This window comes from Ixodes scapularis, unplaced genomic scaffold (genome assembly GCF_016920785.2).
Source record: "Ixodes scapularis isolate PalLabHiFi unplaced genomic scaffold, ASM1692078v2 PGA_scaffold2__306_contigs__length_199485367, whole genome shotgun sequence".
Taxonomy (NCBI): domain Eukaryota; kingdom Metazoa; phylum Arthropoda; class Arachnida; order Ixodida; family Ixodidae; genus Ixodes; species Ixodes scapularis.
In genome coordinates, this window is record NW_024609857.1 from 12068669 (window position 1) to 12091684 (window position 23016).

The 23016-nt window shown below is 44.0% G+C and overlaps 2 protein-coding genes across 2 annotated transcripts in view; one reads left to right on the forward strand and one right to left on the reverse strand.

The window, feature by feature from the left end:
• Positions 1-4081, forward strand: part of LOC8033748 (Golgi-associated PDZ and coiled-coil motif-containing protein) — a 38182-nt gene extending 34101 nt beyond the window's left edge. The window contains exon 8 of the mRNA XM_029984147.4: positions 2410-4081. Within this exon, the coding sequence (XP_029840007.3) occupies positions 2410-2425 (16 nt within the window). The 3' untranslated portion in view covers positions 2426-4081. The remainder of the gene's footprint in view (positions 1-2409) is intronic.
• A 1948-nt stretch (positions 4082-6029) lies between these two features.
• On the reverse strand, positions 6030-17403 carry LOC8033749 (SH3 domain-binding glutamic acid-rich protein homolog). Its single transcript, XM_029984144.4, has 4 exons — positions 17106-17403; positions 15113-15298; positions 14703-14792; positions 6030-9700 (listed from the first exon to the last, which is right to left on the reverse strand). Exons 1-4 carry the CDS (start codon positions 17148-17150, stop codon positions 9290-9292), a joined length of 732 nt encoding a protein of 243 aa, XP_029840004.3. The 5' UTR covers positions 17151-17403; the 3' UTR covers positions 6030-9289.
• Between the last annotated feature and the right edge of the window lie 5613 nt (positions 17404-23016).

Below are 23016 nucleotides of genomic sequence, written 5' to 3' on the forward strand. Positions count from 1 at the left end.
AGAAGTCTGCGGGCCCGCAGTTGGTAGAGGGATGGACGCAAAAAATATTTTTTTACCTTGTTTGGCGGTGAATAGTGTGGAGTTGCAAACGCACCTGTTTGCTTGCTCGTTAGCTCATGAGGCTGGCTCACTGTTGATTGGCAAGACTGCAAAATTACGACGCTGCAAAAGTTTAGCTGCCGAGGTATGTTGCCTATTTGTAAATCTGTCTGTAGAAATACCAAAGTTATCCAAGCCGATAGTGAAAGGAAATGTGCCTGCGACAAAAGGAGGTTCTGCCTTGGGCACAGTAAAACAGACAAGCATACCTCACAGTTAAGTTTGTGTGGTCAAGGAAGACCTACAAGTTTTCACACATTTTGCCAATATTAATTTTCTTATAAAGATTTCATTAGCAAATAAAAAAAATTATATTATCTGTCAGTTGATTTTTAAGGGTTCTTAATGCTTCCTTCAGGTAAGTTTGCTCTGTCGCTGTCAGTTGGGCGCTGATCTATTGGCTCTGTTTCCGGCACCATCCAGTTGTTACTCTTTCTTTGTTTCTCATATTTAGACAACCGGGGTGGTAGGCACAACATTTAGGGTAGGCCTTCATTTTGCGGGACTCAGCTATGCAATTTTAGTCTTTATGCTAAAAAAAAAATTTATGATGGAGCTGTTTGTTTTGTCAACAGGTATTGGTGCACAGAAAATGTAACCACAGTGAAGGTGGCCAATAAGTTGATAACATCAACCTACCATAGAAATCTGAAGCTATTTTTCTCTATAGTTATTGAATGACCAGTGTTAGCGGAGAAATGTATTTAATATTTTTAACAAGATTTTAACAGACTTCGGAGGACAGCACACAAAAAGATGAACACAGATGCGCTGTATTTACCTTATTTACAGCATGTAAACTAACACTTTTAAGGCACTTTAGACGGCTTGCAAAAAATGTTTCTCTACTTATAATGCTGCAATTTACTACAGAGGTGCAAGCAGGTAGTAGATGTTTACAGTGAAAAAATCAAGGAATGAACTTGCCTTGTTCAGAAGAAAAATCATGAGCGATTCCACTCTTTGAAGGTAGATGACCAGCGAAGCTGTTTAGCACACGACACAGACCTGCCCCGATGAGCCGGAGGGAACTAGACACGGGCGATGGGACCGCCACCCGGCGGAAAGTAGACACGCGCGACTGGACCGCCACCCCGGAAGAGTGGAAGGAAAGAAAACTCAAGCGCTTAAAACGACGACAAAAAGAGGGTGATGCGAGCGTAGACATGGCCGACGCGGGTCGCACAGCGGCAAATCTTTTGAGAAACCTTTATTATCTACCCGAGAGCCTACTGATCTTGAAAATGGTGCTTATTGATAACTAATCTACAGAATAGACCTATTGCTAAATTACCCAAGCATCAAGGAGAATGCAGGGAATGGTGTTCCATGCTCCGCACGTGCCGGCATCTGCAGCAGTAACTGTTCTAAAGCAAAAGTCTAAAACAAATGGCATCTTGCACACGCGTTCGTCAACGCTTTATTTTGGTTATTTACTTTGAATTTTTATACGGGGAGGGCATGCACGTGCGACGGTGCGAATGTAGAGTTTTTATTCACTGCACACGAAAATTCCACAAAACCCTAGCCACTAACAACATCGCTGTAAAAAGAAAAAAAAAAGCTGATATTGGCAATTTATGTTGCCACTTCGCAGACGATGCATCCGTAGAACAAAGTGCTGTTGACAGATGACTTACGCCACGTCGAGGGAGCACCGGCCACTTCGGGTTAAGATGGCAGACAATATCGCAAAAGAACCGATTTTCGCGGGCCGTCTAAAGAGCCTCAGAGGCGCTAGTTCACATTGTAGCCACGAATCAACTCGCCTACATCGCTACATTAGTTCAGAGGACAATCTGTACAAGAGAACGCATAACTGAGAAGAAACAGTATGTTAATTGAGAAGAAAGAAGAAAATTTAAAACATGAACCGACGAGAATTGAACCCATGACCCCACAATTACGAGCCCGACAATTTACCACTGCGCCAAAGGGGGAACTTGCAAAGAGGAAAGAACATGTCTACTCACTGTTCGAACGCCGAATGCTGAATGCTGGCGTTCGGCATTTGAACAGTGAGTAGAGACAGAGGCAGCTAGCTCTACGTTTACCCATTAATAATTCCAACCAGAGCTTGGTGCCCCGACACCCTCACCCACTCTTATCTCCTCCTTTCTCTCAGTCTCTGTCCACGTAACAAAAGACAATTAAATGCAAAAAATAACTGCAAAGTCCGTCACAAGCCCCAAGGAATGTTGCAGAAACACACTTTGTGTATTCCCTTTTTATCCTTAGGATGAAGATATTTTTGGGTTACGCGTTTTGTAAAAGGTGATTGTGCTAAGAGTTCTTTTTCCATCCTTTCAGGAATGTGACCACGTGAAACAAGGCGAGCTTACACGGTGCCTACACGAGCTTTGGATTGTGGAGTGATGCAGGGAGCATTAGGACGTGGTGAAGATGTCGCACGCTTTCCTCGGGACTGCTTCCTTCATCGACAGCCATTCATTCCTCTCATTTGCTTCCCGATAACATTAAAAGGTGTTGGAGGCAGGGTTGTATCTTGGGTTGTTGGCAGACCTTGGAGGCGAGTTTTCTACTTTATGGGGGATTGCTTCTTTCCAATGTTATGAGCTTGGACATTGCTTTGTTCGATCTGAAGAATCTCATTAGCTGCTCACTTTGGACCTTTATGCTTTGCCATGTTCCAAGGCAGCTACAACTTCTTTGCAGCTTCTGCACTTTTTGTTGTTTGGCATTCTTCAGACTTTAGCAAAAACAAGGTGCTTCATTGTTCGTGAAGCTTGCGTCTTTTGTACGAAAAATTTACATTTAACTGATTGCTAGAAGATGGAATAAGTTTGCCACCAATACGAGGATGATACTAAACCAGATCCCATCTACCCTGTAAGCTAGGTAGAGTAGACGCTCATGAAGTTGTCTACCCCACTTCAGTCTAGTATCTAAGGCTATTGGAGCTGCACTCCTACAACAAAACAATGTAGGAAAGCCCACTAGAAAAGGATGGTCGTGGACAATTCTTCTATAATCAATACAGTTGACTCTCATTAATTCGAACTCTCTTAATTCAAACTTGTGGATAACTCAAACTAACATGCAGGTCCCATCCTATGCATCTCTATAGGAGGAAGCTCCTGGTAATTCAAACTTTGCTTTATTCAAACAAACTTTCGGTCCCCCTCGAGTTCGAATTAATGAGATTCGACTGGATCAAGGTATTATTGAAGTAGTGGAGGTTGCAGAAGTGTGGTACAAAATGATACCGCTCGCAGGCCATTCTCTGCAGTTATTCAAGTTAAGAAAAGAGTCAGTGGGCCAGAAAAATATGTGGGTCTGCCCTGTCCTCTTAACGTCTGCAGATTTGATTGTGGTTAAAGGGAACAAGGCCATGCAAGTGTACTATTTACATGTAAGAATGTTTTTTACATGACATCACTAAGCACATTCGATTTACTTGTCCTATTGTGCGCCGATGCAGGGCAGTGTACTCCCAGTGCATGTTGCAATTTCGAGGTAGGGGCAATCTCGCATCAAAGGAGGCATGGGGTACATCTGCAGCGGTGCAAAGGGAGCAGGTAAATCAAACGCGCATACTGAACTTGCCTCGTGATGAGCTTGTGCCAAGGTACACGCTGGTTAATGCTCCTATAACCAAAAGATATCCTAGGTGTTCCTACCGCTGATGTCAGCTAGTCATGTTTTCTATGTGAAACGTGTGTTTATGTTCATATATTTACAGCCCACTTTGAATAAGTAATAGACTCTCATGAAACTAAATACAAAAAACAAGGGTGCCTCTTCATCAAAGTGGAAGGCGTGGCTCCAAGATTTTTCGACTCTGCATTGACTATCTAGTTTCCTTGCATAAACAAGTGTGTGGAAGTTGAATGTACAGAGCTTTCAACAAACTGCTGGTTGACCACAAATATCCTAAATATAGATACCATTATATTTTCATAGTTTTTGACCGTTTTTTGTGGGTACTGTGGTATCTTCAAATAAAGGAAACCTTTGTTGAGTATGTTGTCCTTTCTCATTGTTAACTTCTTTTTCTCAACTAAAGTACACTGGGCTCAGGCTCACGCTTGCGGTGCGTCGTAAGTGTTCATATAGGTGGTATTCATTGGCGGCCATACTCGACTCCATTGTTGCTGTGCGCGGGGTTATGATGAGCTTCCAGAACGCTTCTGCAAAAAGCATTCCACATCACCAACGTTGTAGTTCTTATAATACTAGAGGGGGCTCGTTCTGAGCATGTGTTGTGAACACCACACTCAAATATGACACCCAGTCAGTACCCCTTAATAAGCCATTTACTAAACATATCAACTTGGAGCTTCCTCCAGCCTAGCATCGGACAGAATGAAGTCTACTAGTGCTGTTTGGATGCCACCCATAAACTGTTGGATCTTATGTCTGCCAATTGCGTTCAACTCTTCGCCATTGACGTCAGTTAGGTAATAATCGCTACTCTGTGATGCATACTAGGCCCCATCTTATTAATTGTGCTGCACTAAATTTTGTTCAAGAGTCTATACAGGGGACAGGTAAACCTTGAGCTCTTGCTGGCCGTCTCTGTCTCTGTCCCCTTCTTCGTCTTTGTTCATTCGGCGCTTTCCATTCAATGGCCGTAAAGTAATTTTTTGTCCCTTCACATGGAACAACATGCCACAGAAGGAAAGATGTCTTAACATGGTTAGCCAGAAATTTAGTGAGGGAACTTGGGTTCTGCTTAGCATGGGTATGATGGTTGAATTCAATTTTGATAACAGTGGGTCAAAGTGGCACTTGCTCCAAGCGCTCTCTAAAACACTTGCTTGAAGAATGTAGAAGTGACACTGACTTTGTAGGGTCTTAAGAAATATTTTAATGAGGCAGCGTTAAGGAGCTCGTGTTGCAGAAAAGCCGGCGTCGGTGGCGTGCGCTAAAATCTAGGATTGGTCGGTAGTCACGACGTCGCAGCCATATGAACTCGCGCAGGAATTTCAAACAACGCTCGCGTGAAATGTGACATCACATGTGGACTGAAAGCTGAAAGCAACGTTGACTGAAAGTGATTAAAAAAACATGACATGTAATGCGAATTAAAGGTCACCATGTCTCAAATTATTTCACTTTATAAAGTAATTCATTTGCCTTAAAGAAAAATTTAAATAATTTTAGGTGCAATTTGAACCCACAACCTTTGGGCTCCGAGCCAAACAGTACTGGTTAAGCCACGCAAGGCACGCTTTGGGAAAGAGTGGGGGTTTATGTTTTGCTGTCATGTTCCACTCTAAAAAGGACACTGACACCCCCCTAAAAAATTTTGTTTGTTTTGTCAAGCACTCTATTATGGTGTCAGAATAGTACCCAATCAATATTTTGCTACAGCGTCGCATATATTTTTAATAAAGTAAAAAAATGCAACTGCTCGAAACCGAAATTGGACTGGGAAGGAAGAAAAAATGTAGAGGAGGAGGAAGTTACAAAAAATCATGTGGCTGTGCAACTTTTTTTTTTTTTTTTTAATCAACATATTTGCAGCTTTTTAGAAGCCACGAGAGGTGGGTATCATATTTTTGTTCATTTGTAGTATTAAGTGTGTGCCTTCGATGACTCGCGACTTCGATTATCTTTGGTGGTTGTGTCTAAACCATAGGAAACGATACGTGACCACGGAGAAGAGTGTGGCCGAGACTCAAACCGGCCATTTCTCGATTAGCTCGATTAGCGGGTTTTCAGGCGGAAGGAAAACGAATTTTGAGCCGCAAATTATGTTCTGGGTAGCTAGGCTCTCCTATGTCATGTACAAATAAAAGCCTTCGCGAGCATAAATACCCTGTCAGTGTCCCTTCAAAGACGAAGCTTATTTTTATCTTGGATGTTCACACCTTACGCCTGATGCTTGGAATATGTATAGAGGTAACCTGTTCTTGGAGACACCCTTGGCATTTTATTCCACCTTGCTCGAGACAAAGCAAGCATTTTTTACAACCAAAAAAAGTTTATTTTGCACTGTTAAGATTTCATCTTGGAAACCGTGTAAACAATCACACAGGTCAGCGCGCAGTTTCCACCACCACAGAAGGAGCAAAAAGAGAAACAGGCAAACTTTTTTCAAATCTGCAACTGTGCATGAATGTGCACATTAACATACTGTAAATAGCATATGGACAATCCTGCCAAACAATGTATAATCACACACTCTGAAAGCTCAACAATTTCTGATCATCAATGGCTGCTAGGGTGAAACAAGTGTCGGCAAATACATCAGTCAAATAGATTAACAAAGAAATAAATAAAGCAAGGGCAAGGCACAACCAACTAGCGAACACAGTGCTTCCAGAAACCTTACGTGAAGCTGTACACAATTGACAGGATGTGACAGAGACGTACCTACTCAAGGCAAACAGTAAGCTGTTTACCATGCCGTGTGCTGAACAAAGCTGGAAGTTTTCAATAAAACCTAAATCCACCAAACTTTCCTGCTAAACTGTTAGCAGGAAAATTTGGTGGATTTATTGAGAATTAGGGTAGTTTTAAAAAAATCAAGTCAAATGTGCCCCCCCCCCCCCCCCCTCTCCCCCAATGTTTCAAGCACTGCAATTTAATAAAATCCAGCAAAAGTAGGGTTAAAAAAAAAAAATTTGTAAAATATTCTTACAAGCTGGTAAAGAAAATAAAAGTCATGGTGACTCCAATGAAAATGCATTCTTGGCAATAGAAGCACACTTCCACGGACTTGTATGCTTACTCTCTGCCCCATCGTAAAAAATTCTGGATCCACCTGTCAACAACAATCTATTGCTTACTTGCAGCATGTCGCACCTGTAAAGCATGTAGACGGTTCAGAATCTACGCCAAAACACATTGAGCAGTCAGAATGCATTCATGCCTTGCCTAAAACTTTATAGTCAATACATTACACTATCAAGGTGCCCTTACGTGCTTGTTATTCACAGGGAAACAAAAAAAAAACAAGTTGTGAGAAACTTTTCCAGGAGGAAATGTATAGGATGCATTTTTTTAGAGGTTAGTAAGCAACAAGTCATGTATTTATGACACAAGGCATTCCTCGAAATATAAAAGAATTTCTTGCAACACGCACACAAACAACATGGCAGATGTGACGACGGAACAATCTCAGGCAGTGGTAATCAAGCAAGCCTTGGATGGGTGCACAAGCATCATGCTGCAAAAGAAGGCAAAATCAAACTGGGTTAGAACGGATAACTGCAACTCCATTTTTTAAACTCCAAAAACTGCTAATGAGGAAGATTATTTCGGCACACAAATTTTATTGAAAACAATTTTAGCTATGCAAAGGGAAACATCCTCTGAAGACAGGAAAGAAAATTAAGCTTTAACACATCTTCAAACGTGGATATAAACTTAGCATAATGCCATTTCTGGTTGTCGTATTGTACTGGTATTCTGGCACTGCTGTTCTGATAATTTGCTTCAACATGCTGGTTAAAAAAAAAAGTATACATACTAAGGTTGGAGAATAACTAAACATATTGAAAGCTGCCAAACCTAACTCGGTAATGTTGCACTGTAAGGGTCATCACCACTAGAGGCACCAATTTAGATTTGTGATAGTATTATCTGCTAAGCTTTAAAGAGAAAAATACTCTTCTATAAAGATGCAGTAACATTAGGGTATGTATTTATAAGTTTCAGAGTAGAAAAGGCAAGGCAACCACTCTCCGGTGCCCAGAAGTGCTTTCTGCCATTATCAGTAACATTCCCACTCCTATCTTTGCTGGCATCACCTTCTCCAGTAGCAACTTCACAACTGGTTCGGCATGAACACTGCAACGCCGGTAGTGTGACTAAATACATAACCACTGGGCATTCACATTTTACTTGCATGGCTTTGAGACAATCATTGGAACTACTGGAGCACACTGTGTGCAGAGAGGAAAACTTGCGCGATAGACTTGCGGTGCTCATTGCTAACATGCTGAGTAAAATGCGAGTGAAAAGGGAATATCCAGTGGTGCTGATAATTATTTCATTAACACTGTTCATGGGCCAGCCATTTCATTGAAAACATGTTAAAATCTCACTACTCCAACATTTTTGTTGCAACTATACTCCCCAAACCGATTACTCAAACACGCAAAACATGCTTGTTAATACATAATTATTTTACCCGACATAACCTTGCCCAAAGTGTGGGAATTCAAACTGCAAGTGCATTGAAACGGGCAGTACTGGGAGTGTCCTTCAGAACTCGGAGACCAGTCCCAGAACAAAACGGAATTGCTGTTGTCAGCACATCTTGGGTTTGTAGTTCCCCTTGAGATTTGTCTCGTGGAATTTATACCGTAGCTAGTACAAAAGTAATTGATATTCATCATTATGTCCTGTGCAAGTCTGTCGCATCTTTGCCCATTACAAGGAAAGGTTTTGATCTCTCTTGTGTTTGGACCCCCTCGTTATCCACTTTATGGCCACCATTTGGGGAAACGCATCCCGTCCCAGAGACTCTACAAAGTGCAGTGCTGAGACCTTCCTTCTTGAATATCAATGATTTGTGGACACTGGATAAATGTCCCTCCAATAATCTGCCGATATTGTTGCTTACAAACGTCCTAGCGACAAACTGTTCAACGTGAAATTGTTCAGGCGTGTTTTCTATGAATTGAGATGTCAATAAAATGGGGGCCAGTGAAGTAGGTGCTACTGGTTAAAAGGTGACGCACAACAACATCCCCCCCCCCCCCCAAAAAAAAAGAAAAAGCATGATGTCATTGATAGACATTTAATTGCTGGTCACTTGCACTTTGCTCAGACTAGCAATGAGCACCGGAAGTTAACGCGCAAGTTTACGTCACACAGATCAATGTGCCAATAGTTCCAACGTTTGTCCCTAGGTGAATGAGCAAAATGCAAGTGACTACCAATCAAATGTGTTAGGGGTGCCGTCCACTGGGCAGCACTTAGATCGCGAATATAATGCATAGCCAGGCAAAAGAGGAGCCCTTTAAACAGCGCGGCTCACTTTGATAACAAATCAAACTCAATGGCAAAGAACCAAACACACACACTGTCCAACTGCAGGTCACACGCAAACGACTTGCAGCCCCTTTGCCCTTTAAAGCATGAAAGATTCTCCAGAAGAGCAAATGAGAGTGGACCCATAGGCGACCACTCTCATTTGCTCTGCTTCTGTGAATGCAACTCGTCCAGTCCGATACTAAATTTGCCAAGCGTCCTCCTCAGACGTGAGCATGGGTCACTCTTCTTTATCTTCCTCGTCTTCGGCTGCTTCTTTTCGCCCCGTTTCTTCGTCGTCGTCGGCTTCTTTGACAACCTCTTCGTCGCTGCCTTCTTTGACGGCCTCTTCGTCGCTGGCCTGCTTGGCGGCTTCCTCTCCGTCCATTTCCTCGTCTCCTTTTTCATCTTTCTTCTCTTCCTCAGCTTCGTCTTCTTTTACGTCTTCCTTCTCCTTTTCGTCCGCTTCTTCCTTCTCGCTTTCCATCTTCTCTTCGTCTTCCCGAGCTTCGTCTCCCTCGCCCGTTCCTTCCGCGTCCTTCGTCTCTACCGTGTCGTCTGTCGCTTCGGCATCGTTAACAACGCTAGGCACTGCGTCCTCACCTTTGTCGCCTGTTGCTGCGATGGGCTCGAGACCCTCTGGCACGACGTTCTGCAGGAATTGGGGGGAAAGAATGTACGAGGGTACGGTGAAAAAACGGCACTCGCAGGCTGGGGCAGACTGAAGCGCCCCTCCTATTGAAGGTGTGCAGTTTGCATTTTAGTATGTGCGTGGCCTGCAGTGTGCTGCTTCAAGCGAAAAAACTACATTGTTGCACATGTTTCTGTGGTTTTAAGAGCCCCAAGGATTGTCACGATTTCGTACCGATACACTATGAGAATAGTTGTGCATGATCTTGCACGTTTTGAGACCAGACCGATTCTCTCAGTGAACTACAACTACAGCTCCAGATTGAACTGGGCCGAATGCAGAATGTTACAAGAACAAAGTAAAATAATGAAGAACACAGATTCACACGATAAGAATGTAACAATCCCCACAGTAGCACAGTAGAGTTACTCCCTTGCACAGTTGTCACGCTTTTGTAAATTGGTGACTTGTGTAAGCTTGCCATGACTTGGAAAATTTTGTAACTACAGTGCAGTCCACTTATAACGATACTGAGAAAACCCAAAAATTTCAATCGTTATAACCGATTATCGTTGTATCTGGACTAGAAACTGATTATTTCCAGTCTAGAAACTCCAGAAACTGATTGTTATAAGCAGTACATAGTTATATGTGGTATCGTTAAAAGTGGATTGCACTGTATTATGCAGTATAAAATATCATTTGAGCATTCCAACACCTACAGTTTTCTTGTTTCTGCTTTGATCTTTGGTTTATTACCCTCTACTGACATTTTCTTTAATTCTTTCATTTGTTGTTTCAATGCTTGTTAAATGCCCTGAGTAGTGTGGACATTGACATGTTGTGTTTCTAGTTACCCATAGAGGTCCGAGTTTTCTTAATTTATGTGATGCAAAATTTGGGAGGAGTTTTTCAGAGTTTATATTATGTCGCAAATTTGACGTTCATCAGTCTACTTCCGTTAAATCTCAAATTCTCTTAAATTTAATGTTTATTAAAGTTAAATTTTTGTTACATTTTCAATTCCCTACACTTATGAATAAAATGAAATAATATTTACAAATGCCCCAAAGACATCGGAAGCCATTTCAATTGTGTTATATATAAACATAAGATATGCAGAATCATAACTTCCACTATTCAAAACTTTCCCCCCTCTTGTCCTTGTAAGATGCCTAAATGGTAAAGGAACATTGACCGAAGAATCATCCAAGGTTACAAAGGAGAGGAGGGCACCCTGTCCTTAGGACTACTACCCAGCATGTTACCAAGAAGAATGTGGAATGTCTCATTTATGTTGTTTTTGTCTTTTCTATGGAGTTTGGAATACTTAAATTTTTTAAATAGATTTAAATTGTCAACTTTTCTTACCACCAAGTGATTTTTGGATTTTTTGGGTTACTTAAAATTACAGAGCTCTAGCTATCCATCTCTCGATAGACACGGTGAGCATACGACAGCGTTGTTTGCTTTCGACAGAGTACTGCGGAATGTTCGCTGTCTCTATTGAGAGATGGCACCACCAGCACAAACCCTCGGTTCGAGAGCCAAAATGAAGAGTTTGAGGTCACGTGGTCGCGTTTGCGATACGAGCAGCGAGGAGTTGGGAAAAGCATTGATTGTCCGCAAGCGTCTCCGCCTTTCTGCCCGCTTCCGTCTTTACCATACGACAATGCAACGCAATGTCTGCCATTAAATGCTTCATGAAAAGACGGGTTCATGACTAACAAAAAAAGACAGTAGTCAGTGGCGTAGCCAGGGAGGGGGGGGGGGGGGGGGGGGGGGTGATGAAGGGTTGAAACACCCCAAGCAAGCAAGCGAGCGAGAGAGAGAGAGTGAGCTCTGACCTTTTGTTTATTACCCTTTGCTGACATTTTCTTTAATTATTTCGTTTCTTGTTTCAATGCTTGTTTAATGCCCTCAGTAGTGTGGACATTGACATGTTGTCTTTCTAGTTACCCATAGAGTTCCAAGTTTTCTTAATTTGTATGATGCAAAATTCGGGAGGTGTTTTTCAGAGTTTATATCATGTCGCAAATTTCCCTGTTCATCAGTCTACTTCCATTAAATTTGAAATTCTATGAAATTCAGTGTTTATTGGAGTTTAATTTTTGTGATATCTTTAATTCCCTACACTTAGCAATAAAAGGAAATATTTACAAATGCCCCCAAGGCCCACCTCAGACGGAGCAATTTTGCCCAGCAACTTGACGTCGCAACACGGGCCGCCCGCGTTCACACGCAGCAACCGAATTGCTACGACTTGCCATCATCATCATGAAATTGTATTTTTCTTACACTCTTTAGACACATAATTACGTGCTATAAACGTCTTTTTTATTAATGTAAATGACATTGAGAGTACTAATGCATCTTTCTGCAACAGTTTATTTAAGAAAACAATCAATTTCAAACCAGAACCAAGTCTTAAGGCCCGCTTCAGACAGGGCAACTTTTCCAGCAATTTTGAGGTTGCTGGCGGGTTGTTCCCTAGCTTTCCCTAGATCGACGCGAATTGCTGAGATCGGGTCCGGCTCGAACAAGCGAGCAACTCGGAGCAATTCGAAGACGGTTGAAGCGGCTGCAGCCAATCAGAGACGCAATATTTTCATGTGACACCCCTGTGGTGGTGATGATGACAGCTAAAGACTTAGTTCTGGTTTGGAATGGATCGTTTTCGGAAATAAACAGTTTCAGAAAAATGAGTTAGTATTCTCAACGCCGTTCAAAGATATAAGAACGCGTTTTTAGCGCGGAGCTGGGCATCTAAATAGTGAAAGAAGAATCAAATTTAATGATGATGATGGCAAGTCGGAGCAATTCGGTTGCTGCGTGTGAACGCGGGCGGCCGGTGTTGCTGGTGTTGCGACGTCAAGTTGCTGGGTGAAATTGCTCCGTCTGAAGCGGGCCTTAGTTGTCATCATCACCGGCACGAGGTATCAGATGAAAATATTGCGTCCCTGATTGGATGCACCCACTTCAAACATCTTCGAATAGCTCAGAGTTGCTCGCTTGTTTTGAGCGAGGCCCGATCTCAGCGATTTGCGTCGATCTAGGGAAAGCTAGGGAACAACCCGCCGCAACACCAAAATTGCTGAGCAGGTTGCTTTGTCTGAAGCGGGCCTAAGACATAGGAAGCCATTTCAATTGTGTTAATCATACGAGTTTCTCTTTCTGTTCGACAACCCACTACGGCGAGGGGCCGGGCCCACAACATTCCAGAGTAAAACGAGGATGACGGCACTGTTCGTGGATTGCGTGGAAAATGCAAGTCCGGCTCTAGCTCTCCGAAGAGCTCTCGCCAAACTCGGCCGTGTATCCGAAGCCTTTCTTCAGGCTAGCAGGTGCGAATGGCTCAGCTCCCGACATCACAAAATCCGCGAAATCCTGACCTCGAAGGACGCTAGCCTCGCCTTAGAGAATGCAGGCGACTTGACTAAACTCCCCCCACCCTTTGAGTCTCAAGGACTTGACGGCAATTTCAGGGAAGCAAACCCTAAAATTAAAACAGGGCGACGAAATCACAAACATCTTAGCGTTTTTTTTTTTCTTGTTTTCATCCAGTTTCTCTTTTTTTGAGAGTTTACCAGCCTGCACTCCTTTATTTTCAGTAATGTACCAACCAAAATGTAAATAAAAAAAAGTGAGAAAAGTGGCAGCATAAGCACTGTGGAAGCAACTTTGGAATGCTCATTGTCACTTTGCTTCAAAGCCTACCCTGTTGACTTCTTTAACCGCTGCAGTGGGGAATGTTTATAATCTTCCGTTCAGCACGCGAGTCGTGAAAGTAATGAATTCATTAGCCAAGCTATCGCTTGACGCTTTTTTTAACAATGATTATTAACCTACAACTTCAAGCATGTCATTGAGGTCTCCAACAGAGTCGGCACATTCACATCTGGCAGCATCGTCCTCCCTAGGTGAGAGCGATGTTGTGGCCAACGACGTCGGTCTCTATGTCACAAGCCTCGACTTCGAGCAAATCTCCAGCCTGTGCGGAGTATTTGTTTCGTTAAATATACTGCCTGGGGAAGTTCTGGTTTGGACACAGATGTGAAGGGACCGCACAGCTTAGCGCGTCTCAGCGGTACAGGCAACTTGCCTTTGCCCGGAGGCCTTGTATCCTAATGTAAACAGCCTGCTGCAAATCCTGGCCACCATGCCCGTTAGCGCCGCTGAAACAGAACGTCCGTTCTCGAGACTACGAAGACTCAAATCATACCTGAGAGCTTCAACATCCCAGGAGCACTTGGAGGTTGCGCTTTTGAACATTCACCGGAACATCCAAGTCAGCCCCGAAAGTGTCCTCTCGCTTCTTTCTATCAACTGACAGCGGCTTCCACTAAATGTTTAAACCCCACAAAATGATAGGAACTGGCACTTTTCTCTGCCCCTTTCCCGTAAAACGACACTGAAGAACGGAAAGAACCCAAAGCATGACCATAGCACAATCATTTCTGAAAAATGTGATCCGTGCAGGAACAATAAGCGTGACGCTTCACTTGCTCATTGTCCCAGTGTGCATTGCAGTTTTTATGTTTGATCGTATTCTAAACTTCACTATTCTCTGGCGCTCTTCCATAGTTTTTTTTGCCATGAAATACCCAAGTGTTTCGCGGAGAAGTGTATGCACCCGAATATTTTGGAGGCCTGACTGGACTCTCTTGTACAAAGCTCATCATTATGTTTTATGATTGCATGTTTTTGTTGTTCGCAATTAAAGTTTCTCTTTTTAAAGAATGGATGAACGAGATGTGGCAAAAAAGGTTGAATTTTTGTCTTCTAAGAAATAGGAGTAAAGTAACTAAAATTGTGTTTGTGCAATTTCTTTTCCTCTCTCCTGTTTTCTTTTTCTTTTTTGCATTTTGAATGGTTTGAGCAAAGAAAAACACGTTCTCAAAAAGTTTCCTGGCTACGCCACTGATAGTAGTAGTACTATTCTAAAGTGCAGGTTGAGGTGCAAACAAAAACAATGAGCTCTGTCTGAAGCAGCACTCAATCGCGAAGCGCACAATATGCTTACAGATCCATTGAGATTGTATTCCGCGGGATCCAACTTCAAAAAGGTGATCAGCTTGTCTTCCTCCGTTGCTTGGTCGAAGTCGTCGTAGTCCTGTCGAAAGACACGGTAATTAACGTTGCTGGTAGGAACCGTACAACGTTCAAGTAAATACTCCAAAAGCCTACGTGCACAATCCACTTGGTAATTTATGAACTGCTAGGGGTTCTCGCAGCAATTTTGTAGCTGCACACCTCTTACAGTAACCCACTTATGTGTGGCTCGTACATGAGGACATCGCACCATACCGATGACCATTCCCACTTGTTCTTGCCGAGAAAAACTAATTCGGTGGTAAGAAATACATTAGCGAAGTCTTTCACAATGGCTGCTGATGTTGGTGCAAGCCATGCATTGTGTGTGCCCCCACGTACCCCTAAATAGTCGTTGCCGCTGAAGAAGTGGGGTGGGGGTGTGCAACCCCCGGCATCTGTCTTCTTGCAGTGCTCCCTCATGAAGTCCCTCGCTTCTTCCTGGCCTGGCTCCGTGATGTCGATGGACTTGAACGGGACCTTGATGGACTGAAGGATCATGAGTGCCCTCTGCTGCTTCTTCTTGACCTGCACGCACAAACATCAAGAGCTTCTTTTTGTTGCATTTTCTCTCGTGCATCGCTGTTTAGTGCCACATCCCTCGTATAGAGAATTCAACATACAGATTAGGGCTGTCCAAGTGAAGAAGGACGTGTGTGGAACCAGGTGTGTTTTCAAACTAAATGCCTGGGTCTCTGAGCTGGACACTCGGCGGGATTTCTGACTGCTGCGATTGGCCAGCACCAAGGTCAAGCGCGGTACTCACCAATTGCAGCGGTCAGAAATCTTGCCAACATTCTCGCCGAGTGTCCCGCTTAGGGTTCCTGTTCTCACACACACCATAGCGCTAACTGAGCACTATAGGCAAAGTGCTGACTTTGCACTATACCAGCAACGTGGCAGCTCTCCGATGCTTGAGATCCAGTTGTCTTGTTTACAGATGCAATGCAGCGCTAACCCAGTGCCAAGTCGGCGCTGACAGTAGCGTTGATGCATGTGCTGATTTCACGCAATCTCAGAGCCGAGACACACATGTAAACCGGTCTTAAATCTGACATCTGAATTTACATACTCTTGAACATTACGAGAAGGGATGAACACGGCAAACTCGGAGCCAGATATTTTATCCTTTGGCATATTTTGGCCTTTCACTCCATATTTGCCAGTGGATGTTTTGCTATTTTGAGTGGTCATACAAAAGCATGTCACACTACCTAGACTCTGCAATTGTAACATGCCAATACATTAAAGCTTTATACTTATAAGTGGTGGAAACTCTTTCATTCATCTGCATATTTTCGATAATATATATATATACATGTGTGTGTGTGTGTGTTTGTAAAAAAGACCTAGAATTTATTAAAAAAAAAAAAAGAAAATACAGCTGTGGCATAAACATTTTTGTCTGTATGTAGAGAAATCCACCAGCACTGTAACGCACCTATAGCACATATTGGATGCATCAAGATCTAGCAAACCATATGCCATGCATCATATGCCATGCACTTTCTTCGTAGCGGTTATCTACACGCGCAGCGTGATGTGACTCACGTTTTTCACGTGACTGATGTTTACGTGCAAAAAGAGATCGATTCCGGCCCTGTTCAAGGCTGCCATCCTGCCGACGCCTCCGCGGCCGGGTTTTCATTTCTGTGCTCCAAGCATATGCGATCGCTATGCCGAGGTCGACCGACCGATGATAATTCTTTCGGTGCCGGGAAGACATCCACGACCTGTCTCGGGGTACGGGCGGCACGAGCCGATGAGGTTCGGTTCCAGAGAGTACGGATCGAAAGCTGCTCGCTTCCGAAGAGCAGCGGCGACGAGACTTTTCACGCGACCGCAGCTTGCTCGTCCCAACACCAGTTTCGGTAGCGTCTCGGGCGTTCATTGCGTACAAGGCCAGCAAGTTAAACAGTCCAAAGGACGCTGGTGTTGTCCACTTATCAGCGACAGCCAAGCGTCCTCATCTTTCTAAAAATATCTCGCATGTGCGATCTCAAGATTCCCGACTAGTGTGCGGCGACGAAAGAAACAGCGGTGCACAAAAAAGAGTCGAAGGCTTTCGGAAATCCGGTTGGTGCAGCGGAACCGGTGCACGCTGAACTATCGGAATATCCCCCGCCGACGGGATGGGCCCCAGTTGCAAGGCCTCTAGGGTGCAGCCCCTCTACGGCCCTGCCGATAACTTCGTCTTCGGAACTCGAGGACTTGAGATACGCTGTGGCCCTAGGCTGTGGTTCATCGAAGAAACCAAACGGCTCGTAGGAACACTGAAATCTGCTTGCGCTAGAACGTGCGTAAAACAGTCGAGTGCGGTACACCAACGACCTACCTCTTTGCTCGCTGAAATGCCGGAGACGTACACTTTGATCACCATCCTGAATAATCCAGAGGACGGAGGTTTGCAAGAAAAAGAAGTGGGGAACGATGAAGTCTTCAGAACTCAAGGTGGTGGGGGGCACACGATGGCTCTAGGCGTAGAAATAACAAAAAGAATCTCGCTAATATGCTGCTGCTGCAGCTTTTTCAGGTTTCCTTTTTTTGTTCGGCGCACTCAGCGCACTACTCGCCAGAACGCTTGACGGGCGAAACTGGCTGGCGCGAAATGCGAAACTGCTCCAAAAAGAAACGGGAGAGACGGCGACGAAGTGACGTCATCGACATCACGTGCTAGACGGCGTCACGAAAGAAGGCGTCGTCTGTTTCGGTTTCGGTCTGCACCGCCGAGAGTCAGCGTCGAAGCTTCTTACGCTTTTATTTTTTTGTTGTTGTTTCTTTTTGCTACTTTAAAAGCGTGACTTACATACAGCTTATTAGATGGATGAAAGCGATGTGAGTCATCTTTGTCGATCTATTGGCTTGACGACCGCGTAATCATGCAGCTCCTTGACGCCACATCTGTTACCAGGAGTGAAATACTGCGTAAGTAGCGCAGGATAGAAAAAAAAAAATTGGACTTTTTTTGTTGTTGTTTTTAGCATAGGTTTGGATGTTCGTGGTCACGATCTTCATGCATATGTCGTACAGACAACCAAAAAGGTACGAAAAACATTAGAATTCCATTCGAAGCACGTGAAAGAATTGCACGACTCTTACAAATGGAAAAGTAAGATCCTCAACTTACGTTATTTGCAATCCTTCGTCCACCCGCAAATTTGTTTTAAGTTATTTAATAGAAGAAGAAATAAAAAATAAACGCTTTAGTTACTGAACATAAGTCGCAGATATAATTTTGAGAAAAACGCCGTTGCGATTTCTGCGCGATAAATACCCTCGCGTAAATAGTTCTTTAAAAGAAAAAAAAAAAACTTTTTAAAGATTATTTGTCTTCGTTTCGATTTTTCTTTCTGTTACTTTGTTATTTTGGTTGATATTTTTACGTGTTATAAGCTTTATCGTAATTTAATTCCAGATAGCTTTCTTTTCTCATCGCATGCGCAAAACCTTTTGTCCTAAAGGAACCCTTAGCCACCTTGAGAGGATTCCCGTTGTTTCTGCCATATGCTAGAACCATGGCACACAGTTAAACTTCATTTCAAAGTCGATCTAGCTACCTCTGTCTGACCGTAGCCGACGTTGCGAACCGATAGAGTCAATCAAGCAGCACCAAATCTGCATCGTCACGACGCTCGTTGTTGCAGTGTTTAGAGTATTTACAAAAGCAGGTAAACGACCCTGGGCGGGGACTTCCAAAATGGCGTGAATCGATAGTGAACATTTGTTGCAGTTGGCATGTAGTAATCTGGAAACAGTTGTCCTTGCCGGTTTTGTTACATCACCGGCTAAACCGACCACGCGTAGAAAAAAAAAAAAAGCGCAGGATCACGCCGCGTTGGGTCTCCTTTTTCTGGACTAAGGGGACAGATTGGGCTCTTGCGGCAGCCTCGAGGGCGGGAAAATATTTAAGACAATATAAATGAGAAAATACTAAATAAATAAGCCCAAATGAGCACTTAGATACAGAAATTGAAACAGTGCAAAACAGTTCAAAAAGAAATGTGGTGGACGAATACATATATTTTACTATTAAATCTACTACTACCTCGCTAATAGGGTCACGTCGCTAATTATGACAATAAATCGAAGCGCAGAAGACTAATGGGAATTGTAGGTCTGCAGGAAACGCTAAGGAGTTTTGTGTCATAAATATACACGGACATGAAGCAGAGAACTACGAATAGAAATGCTGGGGATAACAATGTGCAAGATATTGTGGAGAGAGATCCCAAGTTCCCGTGCGGTTTTCTCTCATTCTTTCCGGTATCTTTGTTTGCGCTTATAATAAACGTCGCGGTGCCATTTCTTTTTTACGCGCGCACTTATTTTTGCGTGTGTAGTAGCAGCAGGCCGCGAGCCGGACGTCAATGGAAAGACCGCGTTCATCCGTGGTCCAGCCGGAACGCAGTCCGGGGTTCGGTAAACCCCCTGGTTTAGATTGACTTATTGTCGAGTCAGCAGTTCTTGCACGTGTCATGGAGATGTTCTCGGAACAGCCCGCCCACGTGCCACTTCCAGCCATCAGGCGTCATAAGGCGATACGCTTCGCATCATTAGTTGACGGCCACAAATAGAGACGACGAGTATTACACGGTGACGCAGTACAGACAGTCATTATCGGAAGCGACCGAAGCAGCCAAGCGTATCCCGCCAGCCCTCCGACTACGGTGTCCTTGCGGTGCACAGACTATCTGCGCGTACGTGACGCATCGCGTACTAATGCTTTGCTGCTTTGTTTGAACAATGCCTTATCCGTACACCTTCAGATCGCGGACGCAAACCTCAGCACTTCGCCGGGCTACTGAATGTCCATAATTGGCTCGCGTATTAATAGTGACCTATATTTTTGTGCTCGCAGTTGCAAAATCTAATTTCACCATTTTCATGGCGTAGGAGTATCGGGAATTTTTTCCCAGAGACAAGAAAAAAAAAAAAGGGGGGGGGGGGGGGCTTTAAAATTCGTAAAATGTGCCCACACATGCAATTAATAAGGTACTTAAGTTCACCATTCCTCAAAAATGAACTACTGTCACAACGTACATATAAAAGTGTGCACCGCATAAACAAATGCGCGTTAAAAAGAAAAAACGTACAGGCTTTTTTTTTTTTTTGCTGCACTTTAATATTGAGTGAAACTGAGAACTGCTATGTTCTTCCGTGTCATGACGTCCAAGCAAAAGTGTAGGTCTGCTGTTCCATTCTGGAGATTTTTTATTGCTTGGGCTTCGATCTGAAATCGTCATTCAAGGAAGACAAAACATCACGCATAGCACTCACGTAGCGTCAGTTTCAAACGTGCGTAATGTAGTGATTATATTCGCTTAAAGGGGCGGTGCAACGATTTTATGATTAAACAAATTTGCATCTCGTCATTTTTACGTTGTTTACCGTGTCCCAGAGGATACAGAAAACACTTCCTTCATTGAAAATGTCGCGATTCCGCTGCATAATCGCAAAGCAAAAGTCGAGCTTTTTCTTCCACCTGCATCCCCAAGTGGCAGCCGAAGGAACTACGGCGGAAAGATTAGGTGACCTCGCTCGGCTCTAAGCTGCAGCATAGCGCCCGCTAATGTACGCAGAGAGAGGGAGGGGAAGCGTCCTCCGAGATAGCACACGGGAAGCTACACGGCACTCCGAATGACGTCACTGGGAGTGCGACTAGGTGTGACCCTGAAGACTGGGAGTGAGTTGAGGGGTGCCCGAAATGCCAATCTTTATCTTTTTTTTACGCAACAACTAGGACACGCAGGCGAAATCGGTTTTCTGTTCTTTACTTCAGAAGTGTCAGGGGGCAACTTCCAGAAATCTTTGACCGAAGTCCGAAAATCGTTGCACCGCCCCTTTAAGTGCATACTGACGAGCTATGAATAGTGTAAACGACTTCATTTTCGCAAATTAAAATAAGAAAAATATATATCTCGACGTAAATCCCGCGAAAACATTACCTTACGGTAACTAATGCATCACTCCCAATCGCGAAATTTTGTGCCCGCGGTGATATTCCTGAAATTCGCACCCAATTTGCGAAATATCGAGCCCGCGAAATGGCTCGTCACAGGGTTTCATCGGGAACTCCATTCTCTATCGAACTGAAAACGAAGACACAACGCAAACACGCGTTTCGCGCTCTGCTTGTTTTGCAACGTCACCCATTCGTTACTGTCGTAGAAAAATGCTCCGTGATTGTATGAAAAGGGAGAATATCGCAAACAGCCGATATTTTTCCCATTTGCTGCTCCTCGATCATGGCACGCACGGACCAAAAATCGGCTTCCTTTTGTCACAAGTCAGTTTGTCAGCATAGGGGCGGCGACTTTTACGGGTGGGGTGTCGCCCTGTCTTCTGGTATAGTCATACGTTGGCACAGCCACAGAACTGTCGTTCCGCAGCTGTGCCAAGCTGTGACAAACATTTTTACAAAAAAAAAAAAATGTCTGAAATAAAAAGTAAACAATTCAAGCAAAAAAATAAAACAAAAGGTACCCCCCCCCCCCCCCCCCTATTTTTTTTCCCCGTCGCCTCCATCTCTCAAACACTTCAGACGCCAGTTCTAGGACGACCCGAGTTTGACGATCTGAATCACTTGACAGAAATAAGCTAGCCCTACTATAGTCACTGACAGAGTGAGAACGGAAAGGCGTGTCTTTCGAACACGCCCTTCAGGCCTTCCGCCGTGCTTCAGCTGCGCGCTCGCACGCGAGGTGCACGAGACGCAGAAGCATTGTCGAAGGTAGGAAGCTCGCGTGCTGGAGACAGCTCATGCTCCTCCCTGCCTTTCTCGCCTTTTCAGTGTGAGCTCGACATCGTTAATCAATCGCCGTTTCCTTTCTTCTTCTATTTTTTTTTTCTTCTGCTTTTGCACGACAAAATGATGTAATTGAAAATAGAGGGGTGTCGAAACCCCATTTCTTGATTATGTTGTGGGTGCCGCCATCTTTGTGCTTGGTGCAGAGCGGGTTACCATTCGAAAATAAGTCAAAAGAGGCTCAGCAGGCGATATCGTTTGGCTTTTGTCGCGCACTGGTTCGACATTTCTGGAGGACGGAAAAGCATTTCCCGCTCTTTATGCAGATAAGGCACCGGCAAACTGGCAACCATGAATTATAGGCACGATAATTCACGGGGGAGCTCGTTGTTATTCGAGGCTAGAACGGGAGTATCGAGGACTAGGACATATAAGACAAAGTATGAGGAAATGGACATGCGGTGTGCCGTATGCCAAGGGGAAGACGAGACAATAGAACATCTGGTGTTCAGGTGCACAGGGCTTGGTCCCGCCCTTCTGAAGGGGGTGACGGATTTAGCCGGAGAGCTGGGCTTTGCAGACGACACTGGAAGAATGGATGATAAGCGCATCTTAATAACAAAGAGGATATTGGAAGACTGGTGGAAATTATCTAGGGAGAATTGAATGACGTTCAACTATATATAGTTGTCTGTGTCAGTTATAACTGGCACAGACAGGCGGGACACAGGAATATTGGGACTCCCTCCCGCGTGGCACGGCCCGAAGTGTCCATTCTGTCTCCCAGGGCCCTGGTACCGGGGTAACGCCGACTAGCTTTGACTGGGCTCTGGGTTTGACCCGAGGAAAATTCGCGACTCCCTCGCCGGGGGTGAGAGGTGGGGTGTGACGTTTTTAGCTTGTTTGCCCGATCCCCCAACGGTCATCCTGGTGACTGCCAATGTTGCTCGAGGGACTTGACGGAACATAGGCTGGCGTGTGGCACCAACGGTTTTGGTAAAGTTTTTATGTTCGGGCTAGCGGCGTATCGTGCGCATTTTAACCTACGAGTTTTCGGTAGACCCTGAAGTAAGGCAGCGAGCGACGACGAACTCTATATGTGGATTTTATTCCGAAATCGGCGCTCCCCGCCTTCGTACAGCTGGGGAACGCCCTGAAGCGTGAAAGCAAACCATACATCACAACAGGGTAGATAATAAAAACTAACGTGATTTAGATGGTCATTTAAGTCAGGCAAGTTTTACTATATATGATATATATATATATGATAATTTAAACGAAACGTATACCTTCCCCGAAAACATTTTTTTTTATTTACCGTTTTGTCTAACACATTTGATGTGCATTTGTTTTATATTTAAATGATGGAATCCTCGAGCAAGAAAGATTTATATAAAGCTGAACACGAGCAAATCGAACTTCTCTTCTGAGTGATTTGGAACGTTGAGCTTGATTTCTACCTTCCACGTCGTTCGTTAGTTACGTATTAGGGGTCTAGAAA